General features: G+C 43.4%; 1 protein-coding gene across 3 annotated transcripts in view; it reads left to right on the top strand.

The window, feature by feature from the left end:
- The window catches only part of SNX29 (sorting nexin 29), a 573,196-nt gene that overhangs the window by 130,161 nt on the left and 417,278 nt on the right, over positions 1 to 25,757 (top strand). For all 3 annotated transcript variants that reach the window (XM_063099603.1, XM_063099601.1, XM_063099602.1), the window contains 2 exons: positions 2,466 to 2,529; positions 4,843 to 4,971. In XM_063099603.1, coding sequence (XP_062955673.1) covers positions 2,466 to 2,529; positions 4,843 to 4,971 — 193 coding nt within the window. The remainder of the gene's footprint in view (positions 1 to 2,465; positions 2,530 to 4,842; positions 4,972 to 25,757) is intronic.

Raw genomic sequence — 25,757 nt, 5'->3', positions numbered from 1 at the left:
CTTCAATAATATGACTGTTTTTTTTCATGGCTATAGTATCATGGGAATAAATTACTCATGTTTTTTTCCCTATAGATTTATCAGTGTTTCCAGTTAAAAATAAAATTCTAATTCATAATAGCAGTATGATGCATTCTTCTAAATCACTAATGCTCCCTGCTACTGTCCATAAGAAGCACTGTTTCCCCATAGCACCATCCTGTCTAATCTCTCCTCTGATCCTCACAGCGCCCCAGGAGGTGCAAAGGAATCGTCTGCTCCCTATTTGTGCCTGAGAGAAGGGCTCAGAGAGGCTGAAACACTGGTACAAGCTCCAAGCAAGGGCCCTGGTTACCTGGTCAAGTTTAGCATGAAAAGCTGTGCAGACTCTATTTCACCATAGGCATCTGTGAATGTGCATTATTGTCTTCCATTACGACATCTTACTTTCAGGGTTCTCCTTCCTTAGGTGAGTTGGGAACGTGGCTCTCTCCTTGGGAAGGTACCTGTACCCAGCAGGTGCCCAGTAGATGCTGACTGACGAAATGAATGAATGTGTGAGCTCTGGGCCATCATAACTACAGGTGTGCAGCATGGCCCCGGCAGGCAGCACACTCTGTTTTGGCTTCATCCATTTCATGTCCCAGCTCCCTTCTGTAGGGGCAGCAGGATGGCAGACCTCCCTCTTTCTGCCTCTCAAGGCTGATTAACTCTGCCATGGGCTTAGTCTTCTTTTTCTTCACAGTCCTGCCCTCCCCCCACTTCTAATTTTTATTAACATTTTTCCTGGAAAGGTGTTTCCTACCTATTTTTTCTATTATTAACATTTTCAAACATTGAGAAAAGTTGACAGGATCGCATATGGCTCTGGCCTTACAACATGGCACCAGGAACTCAGCCCTCAATGTCCTGGATGTGACCTCATCACCTGGACCTGTTGTTGTTCAGTGGGCTCCAGAGTGCTTGGCTCTGGACGTAGCCCACACATAACATTGTCGCCTTCTGTCAGTGATATGTGTCTTCACAGCTCAGCGTTAGGAGCAGCAAACTTTGGGGCAGAGACTCAGTTGCCATCCTGGCTCTGATGTTTACGAAGTGTATGGTTATGTATCTTATTCAGGAACCTCCACTGATTTGTTCCTCATCTGTAAAATGGATTAATGTTACTGTGAGCATCATAAAATAGCAGTTCTTACGTCCATGGCACGTGAGGTTTTATTTCTTCACTGCAATCTGAGGACAACATTAGTCCCAAGACCCCATTTCCTGCTTTGGGGTCTTTGGTGGCTTCTTTCTCCCTGGGCATCCTGAGTATAAAGGGACCCACTTACTTATCTAGGCCTTCTCCCTCCCCATTTACTTCTTCTTTCCTTCTTTGCAATTTATTTATACCCCAATAGAAAGGGAATAGTGACATGTATTTCTTAGGTGTGTATAAAGGATTAAATGAGATAGTGCCAGTAAGGGCATTGAACTATTTGGCAAGTATAAGGGTTTAAATTTTAGCTAAAAGGAAGAAACCAACAAACCATACTTTTTTCCAAAAAATGATTTGAAGCAGCACATTAAAACAGATTTAAAAAAAAAAAAAAAAAGCAAGACACGTTATAAGTAAAATTGGTAATTGGTACAAGGTGGAAAAGAAGACCAGAGGGAAGCTTGGGACAAATAGTGGTTGCTACATAGCCACGTCCACTTGCTAGCTGTGTGATTTTGGCTGTGAGCTTCCTAGCAGCCAGTGCTAAGAGGGAAATACAGTTCACAAGGTCCATTAAAGGAAGTAAACAAAACAACACTGGCTCTCCGAATTCAGAAGTTCTGGTCTTGAGATCTGACTGAGTGATCTTTCAACCAATTAACTTTGATGTAGATCAGAAGCTCGTGTGCTTATTTAATTTAAAAGTGTGGTTTTCTATCCATGAAGGCTTTCCTATGTTGAAGATGTTCAGAAGAGTAGCTCCTGCAGGTGATTATGGACTGTGTATTGGAGACGACTCCTTCCTCCCTTATAATGTCACCTAAGTATAGAAGTCAGTGTAACAAAATCAGAACTTCTATTAAACTTGAGTTACTATTTCTATGCTGGTATGGAGCCAAGTGTCACTGCTGGATCTGCTGTCTAGGTTGATAAACAGCTATACCTGGGAATAAATTGTTATTCAAAATAAATGTTCAATAACAAAGACTTGGAAAAATGCTTAGAAATTTTGAGCCTGGCTTTTCCACAGCAGCTGAGTATGTTCAACAAGGAAACACTTCCACATTACTCTCATCCTGCCCCGACCTTCCGTTTTGTGTGGCTGATAAAAGAGTGATCAGCCGAGCCCACTGGGACTCTTAGACTGTATAGGAATTATTTTTGAAAGGGGAAGGGGAACTTATCTAAACAAGTCATTCTTAGTAGCATGTAATCCACAGAGGTGAGAGGATGGTATGACAACAGGTAAGAGCTGCCCATTCATTTTGACTTTGCTTTCTTCCCTTAGATGAGCTGCGACAAGCCATCGTGGCCATGATGAACAGGAAGGATGAGCTGGAAGAGGAAAACAGGTAGTGTGATCTTCAGACTTGAGGTGTAGTTTCCTTCTTTGACTTTCCACCTCTGGGACCAAGAGAATACAACAGATGAAAGAAATTGCATTTCTCAGAACGCATCACCATTGTTGAGTGATGCATGACCGTATGTCTCTTGTGGCTCGTGTGTAAGCTGGGAATGAGAACCGCACAACAATGGCACCACCTTAGAACAGATGAAGAATTTGGTGCAACATTCTTGAATTCTTTTCTTAAAAACAACCTTTATTGAGATACAATTCACATACCCTACAATTTACCCATTTAATGCACAATTCAATGGTTTTTAGGATATTTACAGATATGTGCAGCCATCACCACAGCAAATTTTAGAACATTTTTGTCACCTCATAAAGGAACCCTGTACCTTTGGCTGTCACCTCTCTAACCTCTAAAGCAGTCTGTTGAGTAACCTTTATTTGAGGGCCTATCTACTATATTTCAGGCACTCCGATACTTGTTTTAAAGTTTGCCCAAATGAGAGGTACTTAGGGCAAGATGATATCTGGATACTTGGACTTGGCTAAAAGCCCAATTGCAGAGACTGACAGGGAAAGGGTATTATTAATCTTTCTTCCCTGGTGAAACCAGTGCTAGATGCTACTTGGTAGTGGCTGCACTGCTGCCATCTGACTGTCTGAAGTTGAGCTTCTCAACTGCCAGAACCTTGTCTTGACTATGGAGTGGTCAGTAAGGGGCTTGCCGGCACTTATCCATGTAGCCTCTGTGAGCACCATCAGGCTGCCTCCCTGGAGGGGGTGTGGGGTGGGGGTGGGGGTGGCGCATGTGCTCCTGGGTGCACGTGTGTGTGTGTTCATATCACCCTCTTATTCTTTACCCAGAGCAGAAATTCAGGGTCCATGGTAACATCCAGTCATGATTTTCTTTTAAATCTTACTATTTTAAAATTTTATTTGCTTTTTATTTTTGGCGGCTGGCTGGTACGGGGATCTGAACCTGTGATGTTAGTGTTACCAGCACCACGCTCTCTCAAGTGAGCTAACTGGCCAGACTTCTTTTCAATCTTATTTTGAGCCCTGCTTGACAAACTCTTCCCTCATCTTTTATGGGAACATGTAAAAGCAGACAAGCATGATTTCTAACACAAAAGAGGATATTTTTAAAAGGAATCTTTAAACAGTACCATTTTCTGACTGAAGTAACTTTCACCAAAGGGCCTGTAGCCATTGCAGGGTTCTTTTTCCTTGTTCCAGCTGGGACCATTATCTTGGAAGGAGCCATAAGTTTTGTTTTTACCTTGTGAAGAACAATAGTTTCTGTCTGTTAATCTCTCTCCTTCCCAGAGAAGGAAAAAAAAAATCATACCATGTTTGTACCAGGGGCTCCCAGACCCCAAGAGGGGAATTTTCTCAAAGCTGTTAGTGAACACAGGTCTTGGAGAATTCAGTGAATAATGGGAGTGTGTGGGTGGGTCGATGTTACATGGCCAGTGTCCTCTAGACTTAGTATGTAGATGCACCACAGTCAATAATTCATGTCTAGAAATAGCCATTTCAGGTCCAGTGAAGTAAATGGTCAGCAGAACCATGTTTGGCTCAGTTCTAGGTGGTAACTGGTGGTGAGTTCTAGAAGATCCTCTGCCTTCTCCCTTATTTCAGATCAGGAATGATGGATGCACAAGTGAACATGTTCCGTAGGGCTGACAAGCTTGGGAATGTAAAACTACTATGCCGTATCAAACTATATAGTGATATAAAATGCTTTGCAGGCTTGTTTAACCTGGAAATAGCAACGGAACACAGGCTCACTGTGTATTTTGTGGGCAGAGGAGGAAGAGACTAGACACCTGTCAGATCTTCTGAGCAGATACTTTATTTTTATGCCTTAGATTATTCTTTCAGCCTTTCCTGGCATGCTTTCCTTTGTTAAATCTCTTACCCAGTGTGGCTGTGACAAAATGGTGTCAGTTTAATGTGCTACACCTTTGAGCAGGATGACTTGAAAGGGGACTTGCCTGGGAGTTGCTTAACTCATTGTCTTCCCTTGATTTAAGGTGTCAGATGGCCAGCCTGCTCCCACGTGATCAGGACACGGAGCCTGGGCCACAGATGAGTGCCCTGGAGTCCATCCTAACTATTATTCTGAGGCTCTTGACCAGAGTTTGGTATCTTCTTAAATAGTTTAGATGAGATAGATCTGAATTATGGCTTGTGCAGAGCCTTGTGGAGAATGAATGAATTAGGACATGACTTAGGTGAAGAACTGTGTTCTGGGCTCGATGAAGTATGAATTGACAGCATCTGAACAGATGGGGTCCCCTCTTCTCAGATCGCTGCGGAACCTGCTCGATGGCGAGATGGAGCACTCGGCTGCACTCCGGCAAGAGGTCGACACCTTGAAAAAGAAGCTGGCTGAGCAGGAGGAGCGGCACGTCATGAAGGTCCAGGCACTGGCCAGGTAGGGGAGGGTGAGGGACACAGAGGCGAGCATGTGGGGATTTAGTTAAAATCTCAAGCATACCTTCTACCTGCAGTTTTTATTTTTTATTTATTGTTAATTATTTGGTGGCTGGCTGGTGCAAGGATCCAAACCCTTGACCTTGCTGTTATCTGTCCAGCCTTCAACCACAGTTTTTAATTAAAAAAAAAAAAAAGTGACCTAAGGAAATAAAATTTATGTATTTTATTTCATTAAATAAATTATATGTATGCACATAGTTCAAAAATACAAAAGGTTAAATTATGCAAGTCCCCTTTCTCTTGTCCCAGCCACCCAATTTACTCTCTGGACGTGGTCAGTCAGTGTTACCAGTGCCAGAGATACTCCACGTATACACAAGCAGATAGGATTGCGTATACTTTTTCTTTTCTGTTCCCTCCCCTCCTCCCTTTCTTCCTTAAGGTGGAATGGTAGCATTTCCTACACACTGCTCACTTTGCCTCTCAGAGATTGTTCTGTGTTCGTGCACACAGGGCTGCCATCTGCTTTGGAAGAGCTCATGATATTTCACTGTCTGACCGTGCCAGAATTTGTTTAAGCAGTCCTTCAACAGCCAGGCATTGAGGTCACTTCCAGTCCTTTGCTACACTAGTAATGCCATGGCAAATAACCTCTGTGTTTGTCATTGTGTTCCTACATGAGTTTATTGGTTGGAAAAATTCCTGGAAGTAGAATTGCTGGGTCAAGGTGCAGTGTGTTTGTCAGATGGATGGAGATCACCAGCTTGCCCTCCGCAGATGCTGGGCCATGTATGTTCCACAGCCATGCGTGCTGCCCGCTGCTGCACAGCTGTGCTCACAGGGTGGGATCTGTGATATTATTTGGGTCTCTGATATTATCACGGGTGAAAAATGATGCTGGCGGAGTATTTTTCATTCCCATTTCTCTAATTAAGAGTATGATTGAGCTTATTTTTATTTGAGCCATTTTATTTCCTTTTCCATGACTTTGTTTATATTTTATTAAAGAAAGCAAAAAAAAAAAAAAAAAAAAAAAACCAGCTCACATAAAAACATGCTTTTTTTTTACTGAATTTGTTCACATTCAAATGTATTTTTATATGTTTTACTTATCTCTAGCCTGTCAGTTTTTAGTCTACCTCCTTCCATTACTTATCACTGCAAAAGTAGTTCCATACTGTTTCCGTATAGCTTCATGTTAATCATTTTTATATACCCAGATGTGGTATTTCACTGAGTTAATGCACTGCATTAAATTGACCATTCTGGATTGGAATGGTCAATTTAATATGGTCAATTTAACATTTGGGTTGTTTCTAGACTTTTTCCAATTTAGGGAAGATAAGCAGTTTATTGGTTGTTCTTTAAGATTACTTTTAAATAAGACCAGGAGATAAATGTGTCTTGTGGATGTGCAAGGGAGTCCAGAGTTAAGTAAATTTACAGCAGCAGCATTTACCATCTTCGTACTGTTAGATGACGTGCATGGCACTAATGTGATTGTTTTGCATGTGTGATGGAACGCTGGCACCGTGATCCCATGTTAATTTTCATTCTTTGAATTTCTCCCCTTTCTTCACATTTTAAAATGACATCTCAAGAGCCACAGAGACAATTAAATGACTGTTATAAAGAGAGTAATAGGTGCCTAATTTGGCATTTTCTCAAGTGGCCTGCTATTCTACATGGCCACGCTGGAGTTCTGTGACATAGCTGCATTTGATGTTCACAATAAAGACCGAAGTCTTTAGAGATGCTGGCTCTGAGTCATCAAAGAGAGACAATGTATTCCCTGTCATTGTAATGGCTGATATTAGGAGTCAGCTTAGCCTCGAGCTCTTGCTTCATTACACACAAATTGTGTGTTTCTGGGTGAATTGCTCAACTTCTGTAAGCATGTGCTTTCTCATCTCTGAAATGGAGAGGATGGTCTTATCCACCCGAGAGGACCGAATGAGGAGAGAAGTATGTCTCAGAGCACAAGGCTCTGGACACGAGCAAGCTATCGTAAGAGTATTTTAAAGGAAGTGCACGTGACAATTCTTGGGAAAATTTTATCGCATAAATGGGGTAGGAAAAAACCTAATTTCTTAACAAGGCAATTTAATAATCTGAAGTCTCCCCCTTTAAACAACTGGTAGCTAAGAGTTTAAAGTGTCTGAAAGTTTGCAGTTTGCAGGCAGAAGGCACATCTGTAAAACAGACGAATATTTCAGAAGGAGAAAATGGAAGAAAGCAAACGGTTCAGCTAGATGTGTAAGTTTTGAAAAACCCCATTGCTGGCATGTTCCAGACAGAGTTCACCTCTGCCAGCTATCAGCACTTTCTTCTTGCTTCTGGCCACAGAAGCACAGTTGTCAGTATTGGTGGATAGTGCACCTGCTTCGGTGGTTGTTGCTTGGGGTCTGGGGGTGCTGCAGTTGATGGGGCAGCTGGGGTGGGGCAGGAAGAGGCACAGACTGGAAGGTGAGGCCCATATGTGTGCATCAGGGCTGTCCTGCTCTCAGGCCCATGTGTATTCAGGTGGCAGGTTTCATAATGCAGGCGGTTTGGCCTAGTGATTTATGGTACTGGTTCTGGCACTGGGCTGCGGGGGTCAGATCATTGCTCTATTGCTTACTAGTTGTGTCACCTTGGACAAGTTACTTAACTTTTATGGAAAAGAGATGGCTCTCAGTTTCCTTAGCCATAAAATGGGGATAAGAAAACTGTCTACCTCATAGAGTTGTTGCATGGATAAAATGAGAGACTGTATGTCAGCTCAGTAAATGTGCTTCATAAATGCTCAATAAACGTTAACTGTCAATATCATTTTTCTTTAATATAATAATGATGTTACTAGGAAACCTTGCCTGATTAAAAGTTATATTTTAAGAGCAATGGTGCAGAAAGAATTAAAACCTAGGCTGTTTCAGAGTCATAAAAGTGAAATTGATTTTTCCTGTAAGTATTCTTCCTTCCTGCCTTCCTGCCTATGGGGTACAGAATTGAATATCATTACCTATGCGCAATATGTGAGGCTTAAATAAGGATAATTAGTATATTCAACATTATACAATGTAATTGTTCTGTAAGTATTCTAATGCTAAGAGTGTGTTAGTATGTATGTGTTCTACTGGCTCTGAGTGTATGGTTGTAACACTGAAACGTCACTGAGAAAATATAGCATTTGATTACATATTCCTTTTGCACAGAATTAGTGGCTTCCCTAGAACAAGGTCATATATCTAGCCCAGGGCTTTTATGGCCCTGAGCAGCTGCTAGCTCCTGATGCGGAGGTGTTATAGTCAGTAGCGGTTAAGGCTGTGTAAGTCACATTCCTCTAAATAATTGATTGCCTTGTTTCCAATTGAATTAAGAAAATTCAAACTATGAGACAGATGTTAAAAGAAAGACACAAATTTACACGAGGAGAAATCCCTTTGAGGGAAGCATGTAAACAGGTTGTTGGATTATTGTGGGGACATTTTCTATTTCTGCTCTTGGTGGCTTAAAACAACAGATATTTATGATCCTTCACAGTTTCTGTGAGTCAGGAATATAGGAATGGTTTAGCTAGGGGTTGTAGTAAAGCTGTTGGCCAGAGTTGCTGTCATCTGAAGCCTTGACCAGGGCTGGAGGGTCCACTTTTAAGTGCCCTTATTTAGCTATTGGCAGGAGACTTCACATCTTTGCCATGTGGGCTGCTCACAACACAGTAGTTGATTTCCCAGCATGAATAACCCATGAGCAATAGAGAGTACATCCAAAATGGAATCCACCATGTTTTTTATAACCTATCCTGGAGGTGACACAGATCACTTCTGCACAGATCAACCGTAGTTCAATGTGGGAGGAGAATACACAAGGGTTTGCATAGCAGGAGACAGGGGCCACTGGGGGCTATCTTGAAGGCTGCCTGCTACCCGCATCAGGATCTGCTTTCTCCTAGGGCAGGCACTACTTGTATTAGTCAGCACTATCCAGAGAAACTGACTAATAGGATGTATGTAACTCTCTAGAAAGAGACTTATTATGAGGTATTGCTTCACATGATTATGGGTGCTGAGAAGGCCCACAAGCTGCCATCTGTAAGCTGGAGGCCCTGGAAAACCAGTGTAATTCAGAGGTCTGAGAGCCAGAGAGCCAATGGTGTCGACTGCAGTCTGAGTCTGAATACCTGAGAACCAGGTGTGCCGAGGGCAGGAGGTCGATGTCCCAGCTCAAGCGATCAGGGACAGAATTCACCTTCTTTTGTCTTTTTGTTCTATTCAGGCCCTCAATGGATTGGACGATTCCCACCCACACTGGGGAGGGCCATTTGCTTTACTCAGTCACCCACCAATTCAAACGCTGATCTCTTCTAGAAACACCCTCACAGGCACACTCAGAAATAAAGTTTAACCAGCCATCTGGGCATCCTGTGGCCCAGTCAAATTGACACACAAAATTAACCATCACACAACTTCAGTTTTCTTTGGTGGACTCTTCCTCCTCCCCATTCTGCATATGGGGTTTGATGGGACTGGCCTCACCACTGCCCCCACTGGGCTCCAGAGGAGGACAGCCCATCCTGTCCTGGAAAGTCAGCTTGTTCCACCTGTTGGCCACCATGACTGTGCCACAGAAGTGCATGTGGTCAAGCTGATCTCATAAGAGCCAGTTACAGCATTTTACAGAGGACAATGTGAACCAGCGCTTGTTGGCAGCTACTCTGCCACCTTGTGGGAAGAGTCTTATCCCACATGGCGACCAGACAGAGAAGGATTGGAGGGAGAGAGAAATCAACAGTTCCTAATGATATCATTTGAGCTCCTGGATCCAGCATTTCCTGAAGCTGTTTTTTCTTTGGACTTTTCAAGTATGTGAGCCAATAAATTGCTTTAGTTGCTTGAGTCTGTTTGCAATTTGTTTCTCTCCATTATAATTGCAGGAGTCTTGACTAACCAGGCTTCCTTGTTTGGGTGTTAGGGGACTGGAGTGCATTGTGTTTTCTCTGTGCCTCAGTTGACTCGCCCCCTCAACAGTCACCCTGCCAGGTCCATGAAGGGACTTCTCACTTGTTGAGATTCACCCAGAGGGTAAAGACAGTGTTCTTGAGGAGAACACACTGGGTTGTTTCACAAAGCACTGGTCAGAACCAGCCTTCCTGTTATTCTTGGTCACAGCTTTTCTCTCCTAGAACTGGGCAGTGGTAGCGCACTAACAAAAAGTGTTGCTAAGAGCTTTGTGATTGGGGCTATTCCCCTGACCCTTCTGAGTCTCTAGTTCTTTGTCTCTTTAAAGATTTCAAAGAGGGTGGGGCGGCAGGGAGCAATCTTCTTCCTACTTCCTGTGCGGTGGTGTTGAGCAGGATGCCGTATTGGTGTTTCATGGTCACTGCTGGCTTGAGAGGGCCATGTCTAACCCTTAGCTAGGGAAGGAGCACAGCACAGCAACTATGTCCTGGCTCTGCAACTTTGTAACTTAACTGCTCAAATTTCAGTTTCTCCAACTCACATTAACGTGCTTTTGGTGGCAGACACTCAAACTAAATTAGCTTGGGTCTTCAGGGGAATTTTTTCTTGCTGTAGCTGGGAAATCGAAGAGCAGGGCACTTTCTGCAGAGGTCGCTGAACTCAGGTGTTCCGGTGATGCCAGTGCTTTTTCTTTCCCTTCTTTGGCTCTGTGTCCTTTGTGTGCTGGTGTCATTCGTGAACAAGCGCTCTGCACACAGCAGCAATGATGGCCTTGTACAGGGTTCTTTCTCCTAATGTCTGTTCAGTCAGCCCTCTGTATCCATGGGTTCCACATCTTTAGATCTAACCAACTGCTGATCGAAAATACGGTATTCGCAAGATGCTCAGGGCCAACTGCAGGACTTGAGCATCTTCAGGTTTTGTTATCTGTGGCGGGTCCTGGCACCAATGCCCTGTGGATACCGAGGGATGACTGTACAACATTTTAGGGAAAACTTTTCATTCGGCATATTGAGGCCAGGAGTGAGCAGAGGGCTGTGATTGACAGCCTCGCCAGGCCCCCCAGGGCAGGCAAGGGGCAGGCAAAATCATGTCTTTTATGCTTCCTTATAGAATTGCTGGGAAGATTACATGAGCTGAAGCTTCTAAAGTGCTCGGCACGGCTCCAGGCCCTCTGTAAGTACTCAGTGAATGTTACTGTATCTCTTCTTAGCTGGTGCCTTGCCATGGGTGGCTAGGGATGTGGAGGCAGAATCTCGTGGGTCTTTCCTTTGTCCAAACTTCCCCTACAGTGAACATCTTGGAGCCCTTGGCCACTGGCCTTCATTTGACCTTCAGTTCCTACTGGTGTGATTTTTCCAGCCCTCCCTGCCCAGTATGTGTCCCTTTGAGCAGTGAGATCTGCAGTGATGGTGTCCTGCGAGTGAGATTGAGAACTGTATGGCACAGCCTGTAAGGGAAGGATGGGCCAAGGGCCCTGCAGTCCTGCTCAGATCCCACTGTCCAGCCCCTCAGAGACCTTTACTGCCTAATGATAGTGATTTGAAATTGGGGCTTTCTGGAAACCCCTCAGCCATCCAATTAAATCTTAACACTTAGAGTAGGTAGACAGTAAGAACTCTTAGTAGTAGGGGACAGGAACCCACCCTGAGCAGCCCATGAAAAAGTGCGTTTGATGGCTGGTGTAACTCAGAAGCGAAGAAGAACTGGCTTTCTGCTCAGCTGGATCGGAAGGCTCAAGTGGTGTCATGCGGGACCCATGTCTTTCCTTGTCTCTCTCTTTCCCTTGTCTCAGCTTCAGTCTCAGGCCTGTTCTTCTCTTGTGGCATCAAGAGGGCCCCCAACAGCTGCAGGCCTAAATCCCATCAGCCTAGCAACCCCAGTGGAGGAGAGAGAAAGTCCCAGGATTCACTCTCTTTTCCCCAGCAGGATGCATTACTCCTGCTGCTCAGGTCTAGGTCACATGCCCCCCGGAGAGGAGGTGGTGAGCTTTCCTCACCTATACCACACAGAGCAGGAATGAGTGACAGAGGACACTTTCCTTAAAAGGAGAATCGGAATGTTCCTCCCATCAGGTGGGGGGTGAACGCTGGTCAGGCAAAGGCTGCCCATGTCTCTGGAGGTGGGTTATTTCCACAGTGGGTCATCTCCCCATTGCATTTGGATTCTATGGATTTCTCAAAGTAAAGGTACCATGCTGACACTCTTGTGCCAGCTGTCCTATACAGTGAGTTCTGGGCTTCAGGCATTCCCACTGGTAGTAAGACTGTTTCTGTGCTATGTTCTCTTTTGTGTTTTTCCTTGTTTAGGTGTTTAGGTCTGATGTAATTTAACCCCATTAACAAGCACCTAGTCCAGCTACTTTGGCATCTTTAGACTAGGTCTTAGCAGACTCAGTATCCCCTTTTTTGTAAAAATATTTGGTAACGCCCCCTTTACTTTCCAGAAATAAAATTCATAGCTAAAATAACATACCTACACAAGTAATTTATTTATTTTTATTTTAAATTTTTTTTTGTCTTTTTCATGACCGGCACTCAGCCAGTGAGTGCACCAGCCATTCCTATATAGGATCCGAGCCCACAGCGGGAGCGTGGCCGTGCTCCCAGCGCTGCACTCTCCTGAGTGTGCCATGGGCTCGGCCCCCTACACAAGTAATTTTAAAAAGTCAGTGTAACACCTTAACTGTAATATGAAGGAGAAATAAAAGGAAAGTAATTTGTAATAAAAAATAGATTTCAATATATATTGGCCAGGCACAGCTATGCTAGAGATTAAGTGCTTCCACCTACTTGTAATGCATAAGTTTGGATTTAAAGGAGATAAGGAGAGCAGAAGTCACTCTTTATAAGAAGTACAGAAAATAAAACAGCAGAGTATGGGTAGCTCCTAGGGTAAAAACTAATCAGTGTATGTTAAATTAGATTATAGGCTCAGATTGTAAACAGGTTTTTCACAAATGGCCTCAGGAGGCTGATCTTGGTTGTGTGGGACTGCTGTGGCCCTTCAGGACAGCTAGAGTCCCACTCTCTAAATGCTGGTAGCATCCCTCATCCTTGTGATGACCAAAAGTGTCCCCATGCATTTTTGGTACACCTCTAGACGGCAGTACTGTCCCCAGTGAGAATCCCTGCTTTAGCCCATCCCCAGTGTTCTTTCTGAAGACTATTTGCAAATGTACCAGGATTTTGTGTTCAAGAGCCTTCTGGTTCCTTTTCAGTTGCCCGACTCTTTTCCAGTCCGTTACCATGAATTGGGCCCTGGCCACGCTGAATTACCCATTGAGTTCTGACTGTGTGTCTCGGCACATCCTGGCTCTCTGTCCCTTATTTCTTGGGTGCGAAGCTTGCCTCCTCAAGGCTGCCAGCTCTTTCACTCGGCTGAGTTTCAAGAGCAGAGTAAATTGTGCTCTTTGTCATTCTCTAGCACATGCTTGTCAGCAGCTGGCAGGTCTTTAATGACAGACCAGAAAAGCCATGAAGTGTTGAGAACATGGGGTGGGACTGGTGTGCAGGGACAGAGGCGAGTACAAGATACATGTCAGGGCAGGAGACAAGATGGCTTAGGAGGAGCTGTTTTCCAGCGGTTCGATTCTACTGAAATTTGGTGAAGGATGGATGGTTAGTTAATATTGTTCTTTGTTGATTCTCTCATCAAATATTTACTGTTCTGTGTTAAGCTTAGTCAATTAGAGATCAATTAGAGATCAACAAAATACAGCTGATTCTAACCAGTGGGAGCTGAAAATAGAGGGGAGGGATATATAGACAAAGATTTTAACATTTTGAATGACAATGCCATGTGCTCCAGTTTAGTTGGCTGTTCTTGGGGAGATGCGTAGTGCAAGGGTTTGGGGTTAGGCCTGGATTTCAGTCCTCCTCAGTGCAGGCACTAGTGTGAGGCAAGTAAGGCACCTAGCTAGGGTCCATGATTTCAGGAGTTGCTCATTCCCAAGGTCACATCTAGATGTGTGATCCCGATAGTCATTTTATCTCTAATGCCTCTCATCTAGAAAACCAGGTTAATAATAGTCTTTCCCTGATAGATATTATGCAAGAGCTAAAGCACGAAAAGTGCTAAGCTCAGTGAGTACCCTGCATAAGTACTGAGTAAAAGCATTCATGATGATGATTATTGGTTTCGTGGAAGTAAACTATTCCTCCATTTCAAGGCTGCAAAGAGTCATTTTCTGGAGTTAATCTAGCCTGCTGTTGCTCAGATGTAACTAACTTTCTAATAAAGAATCTCAGGGTTGAAGAGCTAAATATGTTGCTTAGACTTTGCCTATATTACAGTCACCTGGGGAGTTTTTAAAGCTGTTTTGTCCAGGTTGTCCTACAGACCAATTAAATCAGAATCTCTGGAGGTGAGACCCAGACTGCTCAGGTCATTCTAGTGTGCAGTCAAGGTTGACAACTGGTGGCTTACAGCAACGTTTCTCAAACCTTAATGTACCCACCAAGCACCTGGGGATCATGTTAGAATTCAAATTCTGATTCAGCAGGCCTGGAGTGGGGCCCGACGCCATGTATATATCTAATAAGTTCCCAGGTGATGCTGCTGCTGCTGCTGGTTTTTAGACCACACTTCAAGTAGCAAGGGCTCAGAGAGAATGCTAGTAATGATCTGAAAGGGTAAGTTAATTGAAATCAGTCTCAGAAGGGGCTGACCCTATGGCTCACTCGGGAGAGTGCGGCACTGGGAGCACCAAGGCCGTGGGTGCGGATCCTATATAGGGATGGCTGGTGCACTCACTGGCTGAGCACGGTGCGGGTGGCACCACGCCAAGGGTTGCAATCCCCTTACCAGTCACAAAAAAAAAAAAAAAAAAAAAAATCAGTCTCAGAAGGGTTGAAGGTATTTGGGATTTTTAAAAAATCTCAGAACCAAGTTGGAAGTTAATTTTGTTGGTTGGTTTGTTTGAAAAATACAAAGAGTCCTATGACCCACTGCAAGAATTAGCACTATTAATATTTGTCATTTTTATTTTAGATTTTATTTTTAAGTAAATTGTAAACAACATGTAGGCTTGTGATATGGTTTGAATGTTTGTTCCCTCCAGAATGCATGTTGAAATTTAATTGGCATTTTAACAGTGTCGAAGAGGTGGAGCTTTTGAGAGGTAATTAGGCCATGAGAGCCTTGTCCTTACGGTAAGATTAATGCAGTTATAAAAGGGCAAGTTCCGCCCCTTCTTGTCTTTTGCCTTTCTGCCTTTCGCCATGTGAGGCTGCAGTAAGAAGGGTCTCACCACATACCAGCCCCTTGATCTTGGACTTCCCAGCTTCCAGAACTGTGAGAAAATAAGTTTCTGTTTATTATAAATTACCCAGTCTCAAGTATTGTTATAGTAGCAAAAAACAGACTGAGTCAGCCTGCTTTGTGGGTTTTTAAGGATCTACATGTGAGCTTTCAACATGTGTCCATGCTTCTGCAACTAGCTTTGCTCAGTCAACATTGAGTTGAATACTTTCAGGTTAGGATGTAAACAAGTGGGATTCTGTGACAGGATTCTGCCATGACTAGCCAGCTTGAGATTTCTCAAGAAATCTTGTTCCCACGCTTTAAATACTAAATTATAAAAGCAATGTAAGCACCCGAAATGGAGAAAAGAGTCCCAAATTCCACAACCTAGCATGATAATTCTTTCCATTCTTGGTCCATTTAAGTATATTTTTACAGTCGTATTACCATTAGCTGTACACATGCAATTTATATTGCTTATTTTATAACATTTTCTTGCGTTTCTGCATGTATTTCAAGTTATGCTTATACTGGGATTTCCCAATTTAGTGCACGAGTTATAATCCTTAAGTCTAGGAATAACATAAAAGGTTAAAGAAGAAAATCACCTGGACACAATTACTGTTAATAGTTTATTTACTTATGGGGTGTTTTATTCCAGTTTATTTTATGTGTACATTCATTTTACATAATTCAGATCATTCTGAATCTAAGTTGATGGTCTCCCTTAAAAAACTTTTTTTATGGTAATCCAATAAACAATGTAACCATTTCCTCATGTTTACTTACAAGAATATCACTTTTGATGGACACGTGGAGTTCTATGTTTGGATATGTCCTTGTTTCTCACATCATTCCCTTTTCTTAAGCAATGTTTTATTCTTTTAGGAGTACTTTTAAGAGTACTTCTATGAATATTTTTATAAAGCTATTCCTGTTTTTTAAAAATCATTTTCTTCAGCTAGAATCTGAAAAATGTAATACCCACGTTTGTAAAGCCTCTTGATTTGTATTGCCAAAATCCTTTCCAAGAAAGAGGTCTCACTTTATATCCCCGCAGCAGAATGCGAGAGGGCCTGACCCCTTGTCATTTTTAATGGCCTTGTAGCATGCCACAGTGTACTAGTGGTTTCCACCTGAGTTAGTGTTAAGGCTGCTTCCCAGTCTTCTGAGATTGTAGATGAAGCTGTGACAAATTACCCTGGTATCTATGGCTCTTTCTCCCTCTGTCAGTTTCTTTCCTTAGTATGTATTCCCAGGAGTGGAATCACAGGGCAAAGGATATGAATGTTTTAATGGCACAAGTTATGTACTGTTCTTGGCTGTAGGGGGAGGCAGGAGGGACCCACTTGATAGAGGTTGAGCTGTACGGTTATCACTCATCACCACTTGGCTCCTGATTTTGTGACTGTGGAAAGTGAAAGTATCATTGGCATGAATGATTTCCCAGCTTTTTCTTCTTTGGGGATAGTGATGTGGTTAAGGTTTTTTTTTTTTTGGTGGCTGGCCAGTATGTGGATCCGAACCCTTGACCTTTGGGATAGTGATGTGGGATTTCCCCAAAGATAGGAGAATGGAAATGCCACATGCATTAGTGTCCAAAGTTAAAATCATGGAAGCACCTTCTCAAACATTATGAACAGGGGAGAGCCATATATATTCCCTCATAACTCTCAGAATTTTAAGAACAATGTAGGTTTCCTACATGTTTTTCTATATGAAAATGATGGATAAAAAATAAAAAAATAAGAAAGAAAATGGACAGCAGCATAATGGAAGAGAACAGGAGCATTGTAGCATTTCTTAAAGCAATCACGTACAGGGAGAAAGCCATGTGCTTGTTTATTTTCTCATGCTTCTAGAATCCAATCAAAGACTCAGGTTTTGTTGATGAACCAAAATTTTTAGGGAGTAAGTAGCAAGGTATATTTGCATGAACATCTGCATTTTGAAGCACGTGTCCACGTTGAATGGTTAAGCGTCAGAGTCATTAGTACCCGATGCCAGCTGTTCCCCACAAAATCTGCACCAAACATGGACTTGGATGGTTTATCAAGATGTGAAAAATACACAGCTGTTAAGGGAAAAGGGAGAAGGTAGTGTCTGAAATGTCGCTTTAGTCCATTACTTCTCCCCATCAAAGCACAGAAGCAGGAGGCGATAAAAAATTACTGAAACCAATAAATATGATGGAATTCTCATTAAAAGGTTATGATAATTATCTGCTGGGGAGGGAAAAGCATCTACCGTTTATTAACGCTCTGTTTGCCGTCTTTTAAAATGAGAAGTATGTAGAGAAGTCTAGAGGAGTAAATAAAAATAACAGAATGCTTTTGAGGGATAACAATAGAGCCCAGGGAAGGTGAACAATTGGAAGAGAGATGCTGCTGCTAAGTAAATGCTAGTGTTCGAGTTACTCTTGAGAAATGGTGCAAATGAAACAGCAGGACCTAGCTGATCTGGGAGCTGCAGCCCGTGGCTCAGTTTAACCTCCTGGCTTTTCCGCTTTGCCTTGGGAGAGGCAGAATTTGCAACCTGGTTATTTGTAGAAATAATTTTTCAAATCTTGCCTTTCCGCTATGGTTTACAAGGTGGCAATTTCCATGGCACTGAACATGAAGCCTGGGTCTTAAATATAGCCAGCATGTGAATGCCGTGCAGGCAGTGACAGTGGCTGTGTGACATCACTGCCAAGCAACTTCTTGTTATTTTGGAGCCAGAGAGGGGAGCAACAGGAAGCTCAGTGGAGGGGAGATATTCTTGGCAGCAGCAGCAGTGCGGTTTAGAGAGAGACAACTGTCAAGTCTAGTGACTCTGGAAGTTTGCAAAGTTTATTTGTTCACTGAGCAAACAAAAGGCACCGAATTCATACTGGGTGCCAAACACAGACAATGCAAAGATGTGTGAGACTCAAAATGTGCTGCCTCTCGGCTCCTGCCGCCAAACCACCATCACAAACACATTTTATTTTAAGCAGAAGGACCTTTTCTTCAAACACGTTTGGAAGCTCCAAATGTAACCTTATTGAGAGCTGAGCTGCGTGGGTTGAAGTGAAGAGTTGGGGTCCTGGAACACCACCTACTGAGCTGCAAACCCGCTTGTGAACCATGCTGAAAAGGACAGTTAGGAATGACGATCTAGTGTGGAATAGGTTTTACCTTTGAATCCAATTCTGTTTTTTCTGGTAATGAGAATAAGGAGCTGTTATGGGCCAAGTAAATCCACAGGTGATCTCCACATCTCTTCTGTATCTCGTGAAGCTGTTTCCTTCTCCAAGGTTGTTTGGGAGCGAATTTAACTGAGTCTTTTTAGATCTTGTTTTTCTCTTTATTCCCTCATTTGTCCTTCAAATTCCGTACTGCAGTCTCTTTCTTCCCCTGCATTCTTAGTTTCCGTTATTTTGTTCTACTTTCTTTTTTCTGTGGCATTTCTCATCTTCTAATATGTTACTTATTACATTCACTATTTATTACTGCCTTTTTGTCTTTATGTTGTAAGCCTCATGAGGGCAGGGACCTTTGTCTCATTAGTTCACTGATGTATCTATCTTAAGGGGGCTGGATGACACCTGGCGCATAATAGAGCTCAGTAGAAATTTGTTGAGTGAATAAAATGAACAAAAGACTGTTCGTCATTTACTTCTATGTTGTTGCCCTGCTGTGTTTGGCTTATATTTCCAAGGTCATTTCATGGTCTAAGGTGGATGCTGGAGCCCCAGCCATTACATCTGCGTTCTTGACAGCAAGAAGGATGGAGCAGGAGAAGGGAAAAAAGTGTGTGCCAACTTCTTCTCAGGAGGTTGCCTGCAAGTCGCTCCAAACAGTTTCCCTTTCTTCTCAGTGGCCTGAGCTTACTCTGCTAGGTATGATGAGAAATGTGATTTTTGTTTTTTGTAGAGGACATTGTCACCCTAAATAAAACAGGAAAGAATGGGTATCTTGATAGGTAGTGGTCTGTGCTTAGTGCCAAGCACATAGTAAACTCTTACAAATATTTACTTTTTTTGTTACATGGAGTGAAGAGGTTGGTAAGGTTCTTTTCCATGGTCATCAGTATATCAGATTGTCCCCATAGTGATTAAGAAAGGGGCGTCTGAGTCAGAAAGACCTTGGCTCAAGTCTGCATTAAGCACTTGCCAGCTTTGTGACCTTGGACAAATTACTGTGCCTTTATGAGCCTAAATTTTTTAAATGTATAAAATGGGAAAAATAATAGAACCTACCTCATGGATGATGGCGAGGATTAAATGAGATAATACAGGTAAAAAGACACATCATGGTGTCTGAGGCACAGTGGGTTATAAATGGAGGCTGTTATATATCATCCCGTGGTCTTTATTACCATTGTCAGTCAAGTATGAGGACACTTCAAAAACTTCATGGAAAGATTTATATTATCTCTTCTATTTCTTTTTTCTTTTCTTTCTTTCTTTCTTTTTTTTTTTTTTTTGGTGGTTGGCCATGCAGGGATCAAACCCTGGACCTTGGTGTTATCAGCACCATGCTCTAACCAACTGAACTAATGGGCCAGCCTTTTAATTCTATTTTTCCACCAACTTTTTGAAGTACCCTTGTATGGTTTGTAGGGGCTAAGGATCCAAGAATGACAAAGACCTCCTTTCGGAAGGTCATGGAAGGGCCTTCCAGGCAGAACAGTTTGTTCTAGGGAGAGAGGCAGAAGCAGATGGTGCACTGAGGAAGCTTCGGGTCGCTCCCTGTGGCAGTAGCACAGGACCCTGGAGTCCAGGGCATCTTTGGGGAATGACTAGGGAGGTCTCTGCAAGGGCGTCCTAGGGACAGATGCCAGAGGTCCCAGCGAGGAGTTTGGCCTGGTTCTTTGAGCAGTGGGGGAACCACTGAAGGCTTTTAAGGAGGGACGGTAATTGGTCAGATGTGTTCTGTGGAAGGTTCCCCATTTTAGGCATTACTGAGAAGTAGATGGAAGGCCAGTCTGGGCTGGAGGTTCAGTGAGCCCGTGAGGAAAGAGATGACCATGGTCAGATCTAAAGCAAGGCCAAGGATTCTAGAGAGACACGGTAGACTCAACAATGACAAGTGTGATTCTGGTTGTTTGGTTCTTGGATTAGAGTCTGTCTCCCTAGTAGACTTGGTTATCTGGGGTTAAGGGATGGATAAACAAGATGAAAACGAAGTATTCGCATAGCTCCTTGAGGTAGTAGATCCAAACCAGGTCCTCATTGGCAACAGTATTTTTTAAAATTTAATTTAATTAAAAAATTTTTTTTAATTGATACATAATTGTGCGTATTTATGGGATGCTGTGTGACATTTCTGTACATGTGTAATGATCAAATTAGGCTAATTAACATATCCATCACCTCAAGCATTTATCATTTCTTTATGTTGGGTACATTAAAAAATCCTCTTCCAGCTAATTGAAAGTATGCAATAAATTGCTGTTAATTATAGTCGTCCTACAGTGCTGTAGACCACTAGATCTTATTCCTCGTGCCTATCTGTAATTTTGTATCCATTAGCCAACCTCTCACTATCCTTCCTCACCCCTGCCCTTTCCCAGCCTCTGGTAACCACTATTCTACTCTCTCTTGTCATTTGCGGCAGTGTAGTTGAGCTTGGAGGACATTATATAAATGAAATATGCCAGGAACAGAGAGAAAATACTGCAGGCTCTCACTTACATGTGGAAGTGAAGAAAGTTAGTTGTATTAGTGTTTTCGTTGATGATGTTTACTGCCTTTCTGAGCCTGTGCATCCTTTGTTAACCTGAGTGATTAGGTAGGTAGCAGGTCTTCTGCAGAGTGAGTCAGCATCACAACTTTAAAAACCTGAGCCCTGTGGCAGATTATTGCGGTCGTGAACACCAGCTGATGAGCTAATTTTTGCCCAGTGATCACATCTCAAGATAGTGTGTGTGAGCCATGTCCCTTTGTAATTGCCATGGTCACAGTGTCAGGAGGGCCCAAGCCCATGAGGAGGAAGTTGTCCATGGGTCACCAGCAGGGCCATAGCCTGTGATTTTGATTCATTTGTGCAGATTGGGGCTAATTTGTTTTGGTTTCTTTGTCTGGAGTGGAATTGCTCAGCCAGGCAGTAGATGTGGTCATTTAACAGAAGAAGGCACAAGGATGAAGGGCACGAGGTTGGGGACAACCTGTGTCTTTCTCCCAAGTTCATTGCTAATGGGGATATGACCTTGACTTTCAGAGGACCTTATACAGGTCAAGATGCCTTTTCCCCCTCTCTGCTAAATGACCACAGGGTAAAACTTTTAATGTCTGTTTGTTTTTGCAACTTATTCAACTTTTTTTTTAATTACGGAATTTTTCAAACACATACAAAAGTAGATGGAATCGTATAACAAGCCCCCATGTACCCATCACCCATGCTTAGCAGCTATTAATCTGTTGTTACTCTGGTTTTGCCTAGCCTGTTCCACTCTCTGCTTTGTTTTTTGCCAAAGTCCTTAAAGCAAGTCCTAGATATTATATCACCTGTAAATACTTTTTAATATATGAATCTCTAACAGGTAAAGACTTAAAAAAAAAATCACACACAACACTATTATCACACAATAAAATTAGCAGTAGTCCCTCAATAATCATCTAGTTTCTAAGTTCAGAGTTCCTTGACTGTCTCAAATTTTTATGGTGGTTTTGTTTGAGTTGGTTCTGATTTCAGTTTTGAAAGTGTAAATCAACTCATGCCATTCTCTTGCTTGAAACACTCCATTGCACTCAGAAAATAAATCCACACTCCTTTCCATGGCCGGCACAGTCTGCGTAATTTGATCTGCACCTGCATGCTTCCTGCTAAGCATCTTTGCTCTCTCTTCTGCCAGAAACTCGTTCCCCCCCACAAGAACTTTGCATGGCTGTTTCTTATCATCATCTTTGAAGAGAAGGCATAATTGTCTGTAGCAGGTGTCCCCCCGTTTCCCCAGTAATGTTCTCTTACTCGATTCTGATTTTAAATTGCCTCACACTACCTGCTCTTGTACATTTCTTTGTGTTCTTTTGAACATAGACCTCCTTCCACTCCTGAGTGTCAGTTCAGTGAGGGCTGGGGCCAGGCCTGCTTGGCCACTGCTGTGTCCCCAGTGCCTGACACACAGTAGCTGCTGCTCAGCCAGTGTGTGTTCAGTGAATGGATGATTGTATAACACAGTTCCCTTTGCAGTGTGAGTGTGGCCTGGAAGCCTGGAGCACATGCCTCTTTGGGGGAAAAGTACCAGTAAGGGGAGTTTCTTTTACCTTTTCCTTTCTTTTGTTTTTTCTTTTTTTTATAATTGAAGTATTGGCAGGGGCAGTTCAGGCTCTCAGATGAAGCTGTGCCAGTAGTAGTTATTACTCACAAATAATACACTGTAGACAACCATGTAGTAGAATCTTTGGTTTCTGTGATACTTTCCTATTGAGGCAGTCCCAAGCCCATTTTTGAATCATCACCTCCCACATTCAGACTAGCTAACTGGTTTACAGATTGGGAAGATGGGACACCTACAGGTGGTCATGTCAAGGTTTTGTGTCAGATGGGCATCAGTGGAGGAGACACTGTGGCATCGTGGAAAGTGCCCGGGCTTCAGAGTTGGGCTCCTTGGAAACCCTGCCCTTTCCTAGAACGCTGAATGCATTGCTTTCCTTCTCCAAACCTTAGGCTGCTTGTCCGTAAAATGGGCTGAACCACCGTCTCCAGACCAGTGGGAGGCAGGGCATTTCTTAGTCTCTTTCCATATGTCCTGCACAGAGAGACCGATCTGTATTAGAAGCAGCTTCAGTGGTGACCACATCAGGCCGAGAGATGAATGAAGCACCTACCCAACAGGTCCCCAGAACAGGTGCCACCCATTAGTTACAGACAAAGCATTTCTTTTTTTGCTTTTTAGGTGTTTTCTGTGCACCAAGAATTGTTCTGTCTCTCATATGTCCGATTGGTTAATGCTCATGGTGACCAGTGAGTGGGGTGCTGATGTTTTCTCAATTCACAGGCAGGCGACAGGTTAAGTGTCTTGCCCAAGGTCCCACACACAGTGACAGGGCTTAGGCCTCGGTCTGCCTATGGACTCTGCTAGAATGTCCCTCGATATCCGCTCTTCAGGGTCATCAGGATGGTTTCTGCTCTTTGTGGTCATAGCATAGTGTCTCTGTTGTCATGTCTAATACTGGAGCTTCCCCCCCCGCCCCCCCAAGCCCTGGCTGTTTTCAGTCAAGGATAACGATGGTTTTGAAAAGCAGCCACATTCTTTATTTTCAGCTGCAGGGGGAGACACTTTATCTTCCCAAATACAGTCTAATTCTGAACCTTCCATCCTGCTCCCTGTCTAAATTTTTCAACCAGACTCATGCCCTATTAATGATGCAGTCCAGACGCCCCTCTTGAGATGTCCTCACATTTTGCCTCTCTCTGAAACTTTCCCCCAATCTTCATGGTGAACTTTTGAATGCAACTTTTTCAGAAAGTTTTATGTAGCAAGGCAGTGTGACAGGAAGACAAATTGTTGAGTTCTAAATTGGAGAAAAACAGAAGGCAATTTGTCTGATATGTTCCAGTTCTGTTCTTCCACCTTCTTTGAGTTTGAATTACGGAGGTGATTTCCTCTCACTTTGAAGGTTAAACTGCTGGGAGGTGTTTTATCAGGGAATGTTATGTAAAGCATTAAGAACAATTAGATGTAAAGTCCTTTTTTATTTTTGCAGATTTTGACATATAAGTAATTGGAAGTTTCTCTCTTTGTCTCTCTCTCCCTCCCTCTCCCTCCCTCCCTTCCTCCCTCCCTCCCTCCCTCCCTCCTCCCTTTCTCCCTTTTCTTTAAAGGAATTCTGCAAGCACTGAAATAAAGTGTATTTTAGGGAGAATTTAGCAGCAGGCTTTCTCTCATTTCCCAGAGAGGGACGGAAAACATATTTACTTTTGGAGGTGAAGACTGATCCTTTAGGCCTGAGTAGCTTTGCTAGGGCAAGCTGTTCTTTTCCCTCTGAGACCCCCAGAGTGTGAGTAGGCTATGTTTTGTTTTGTTTCGTTTTTTAAAAATTCTGCCAGGCTTTTCTCCTTCATAACATTCACTCCAGTTTATAATTACATATCTCTGTGCATCTGTGATTAGGTCTGTCTGCTCTGCTGAGTGTGGAGTCCCATGAGTGAGGAAGAGTCCTCGCTATTTCTCTTATCTTGATTCTTCATCTTCAGCATGAACCCAGTGCCTAACACATAGCAGGTTGTTGGCAACTGCCTTAGTCCGTTTAGGCTGCTATAAGAAAATACTGTAAACTAGGTAGCTTATAGACAACAGGAATTTATTTTGCACAATGTTGGAGCCTGGAAGTCCAAGATCAAGGTGTTGGCAGACTTGGAGTCTGGCCAGGGTCTGTTCCCTGTTCCACAGATGGTGCCTTCCTGCTGTGTCCTCACATGGTGGAAGGGAGTGAGGGAGTTCTCTGGGGTCTCTTTTATAAGGGCACTGATCCCATTCATGAGGGCTCTGCCCTCCTGAGCTAATCACCTCCCAAAGGCCCCACCTCCTAATATCACCATCTCTTAGGGGTTAGGTTTCAACATATGAATGTGGGGGGACATAAATATTCAGATCATAGCAGCACATATTTGGGGAACGAGTGAATGTAGCTTGAACCAGACTTGTCTTCTTACTCTCTGCTCCCCACCCCTGTGCCCTTCCACTGATGGTTTCCTCTGCTGGATGCCACTGTTCTGGGTTTTTCACTTGTCTGCCTCCTGCTGGTGCTAAGTCTAACTACCCCTTCCCTGCCCCAGGCAGCTCTGGTGTTTGCCACCGCTGTACTGATCACAAGAGAAAACTCCACGCTAGGAGGAAAGGTATTTGGTTAGAAGGTTTGTAACTGTAATTATGTGGCTGTGTGTGCTCGGAAGTATTCTGTGTATTATGTTGATAGAAAAATATGTGTTAAGTCAGTGAATTCAGAAGAACATGCACAATTTAGCAAGCCACTGGGAGGAAGAGCTCACATTAAGAGCTGCAGAATGTTTATCTTCTTGAGAGCCCGAGGATGAGGTGAGCCGAGGACACAGTCACTAACAAGTAGAGGAGAGGATCTGGCTTAGTAAAGGACTCCAGACCCCACCAGTTGCCTGGATTACAGGGTCCCTTCTCATGGTAATGCTGTCGTCATTAGAAAAGCCACAGACAAACCAAGTAGATTATAACTGAGGGCCACATGAAAGGTCACCTTGCTATGCCAGCTTTTTCATGGGGAGAGATGCGTGGAGTTTGAGAGGCGTTTGAGTACAGGTTGATGCTGTGCTTAGATGGAAAATGAGAGGGGTAGACTGAGCTGGGTGTCTGAGAGCATCTTGGGCCCAGAACTTTCTTTCTCTAGTTTATCCTGCTGGAGTGGCCACAGTGAGCGAGAATACACTAAGTGATGACGAATCCTGGGGCCTCTCCTGTTCTGGAGACACTGCTGCGAGGAAGGGGCCTGGAACCTTACAAAGGGACCTGGGTTGCTGGTGGTTCTGGCTTGTCACTGTCTTGATTTGCCTCCCTGTCTCTTCATGCCTCCAGGGAGGATGAAGTAGCCCAGTGAAGGTAGATGCGGGGTCAGGTGCTAGCTGGGATCCCAGGGTGCAGGATGGTTGCCCTGTCTGTCTTC

Source organism: Cynocephalus volans, chromosome 6 (genome assembly GCF_027409185.1).
Source record: "Cynocephalus volans isolate mCynVol1 chromosome 6, mCynVol1.pri, whole genome shotgun sequence".
Classification (NCBI taxonomy): domain Eukaryota; kingdom Metazoa; phylum Chordata; class Mammalia; order Dermoptera; family Cynocephalidae; genus Cynocephalus; species Cynocephalus volans.
This window is presented reverse-complemented; position numbering and strand designations above follow the sequence as displayed.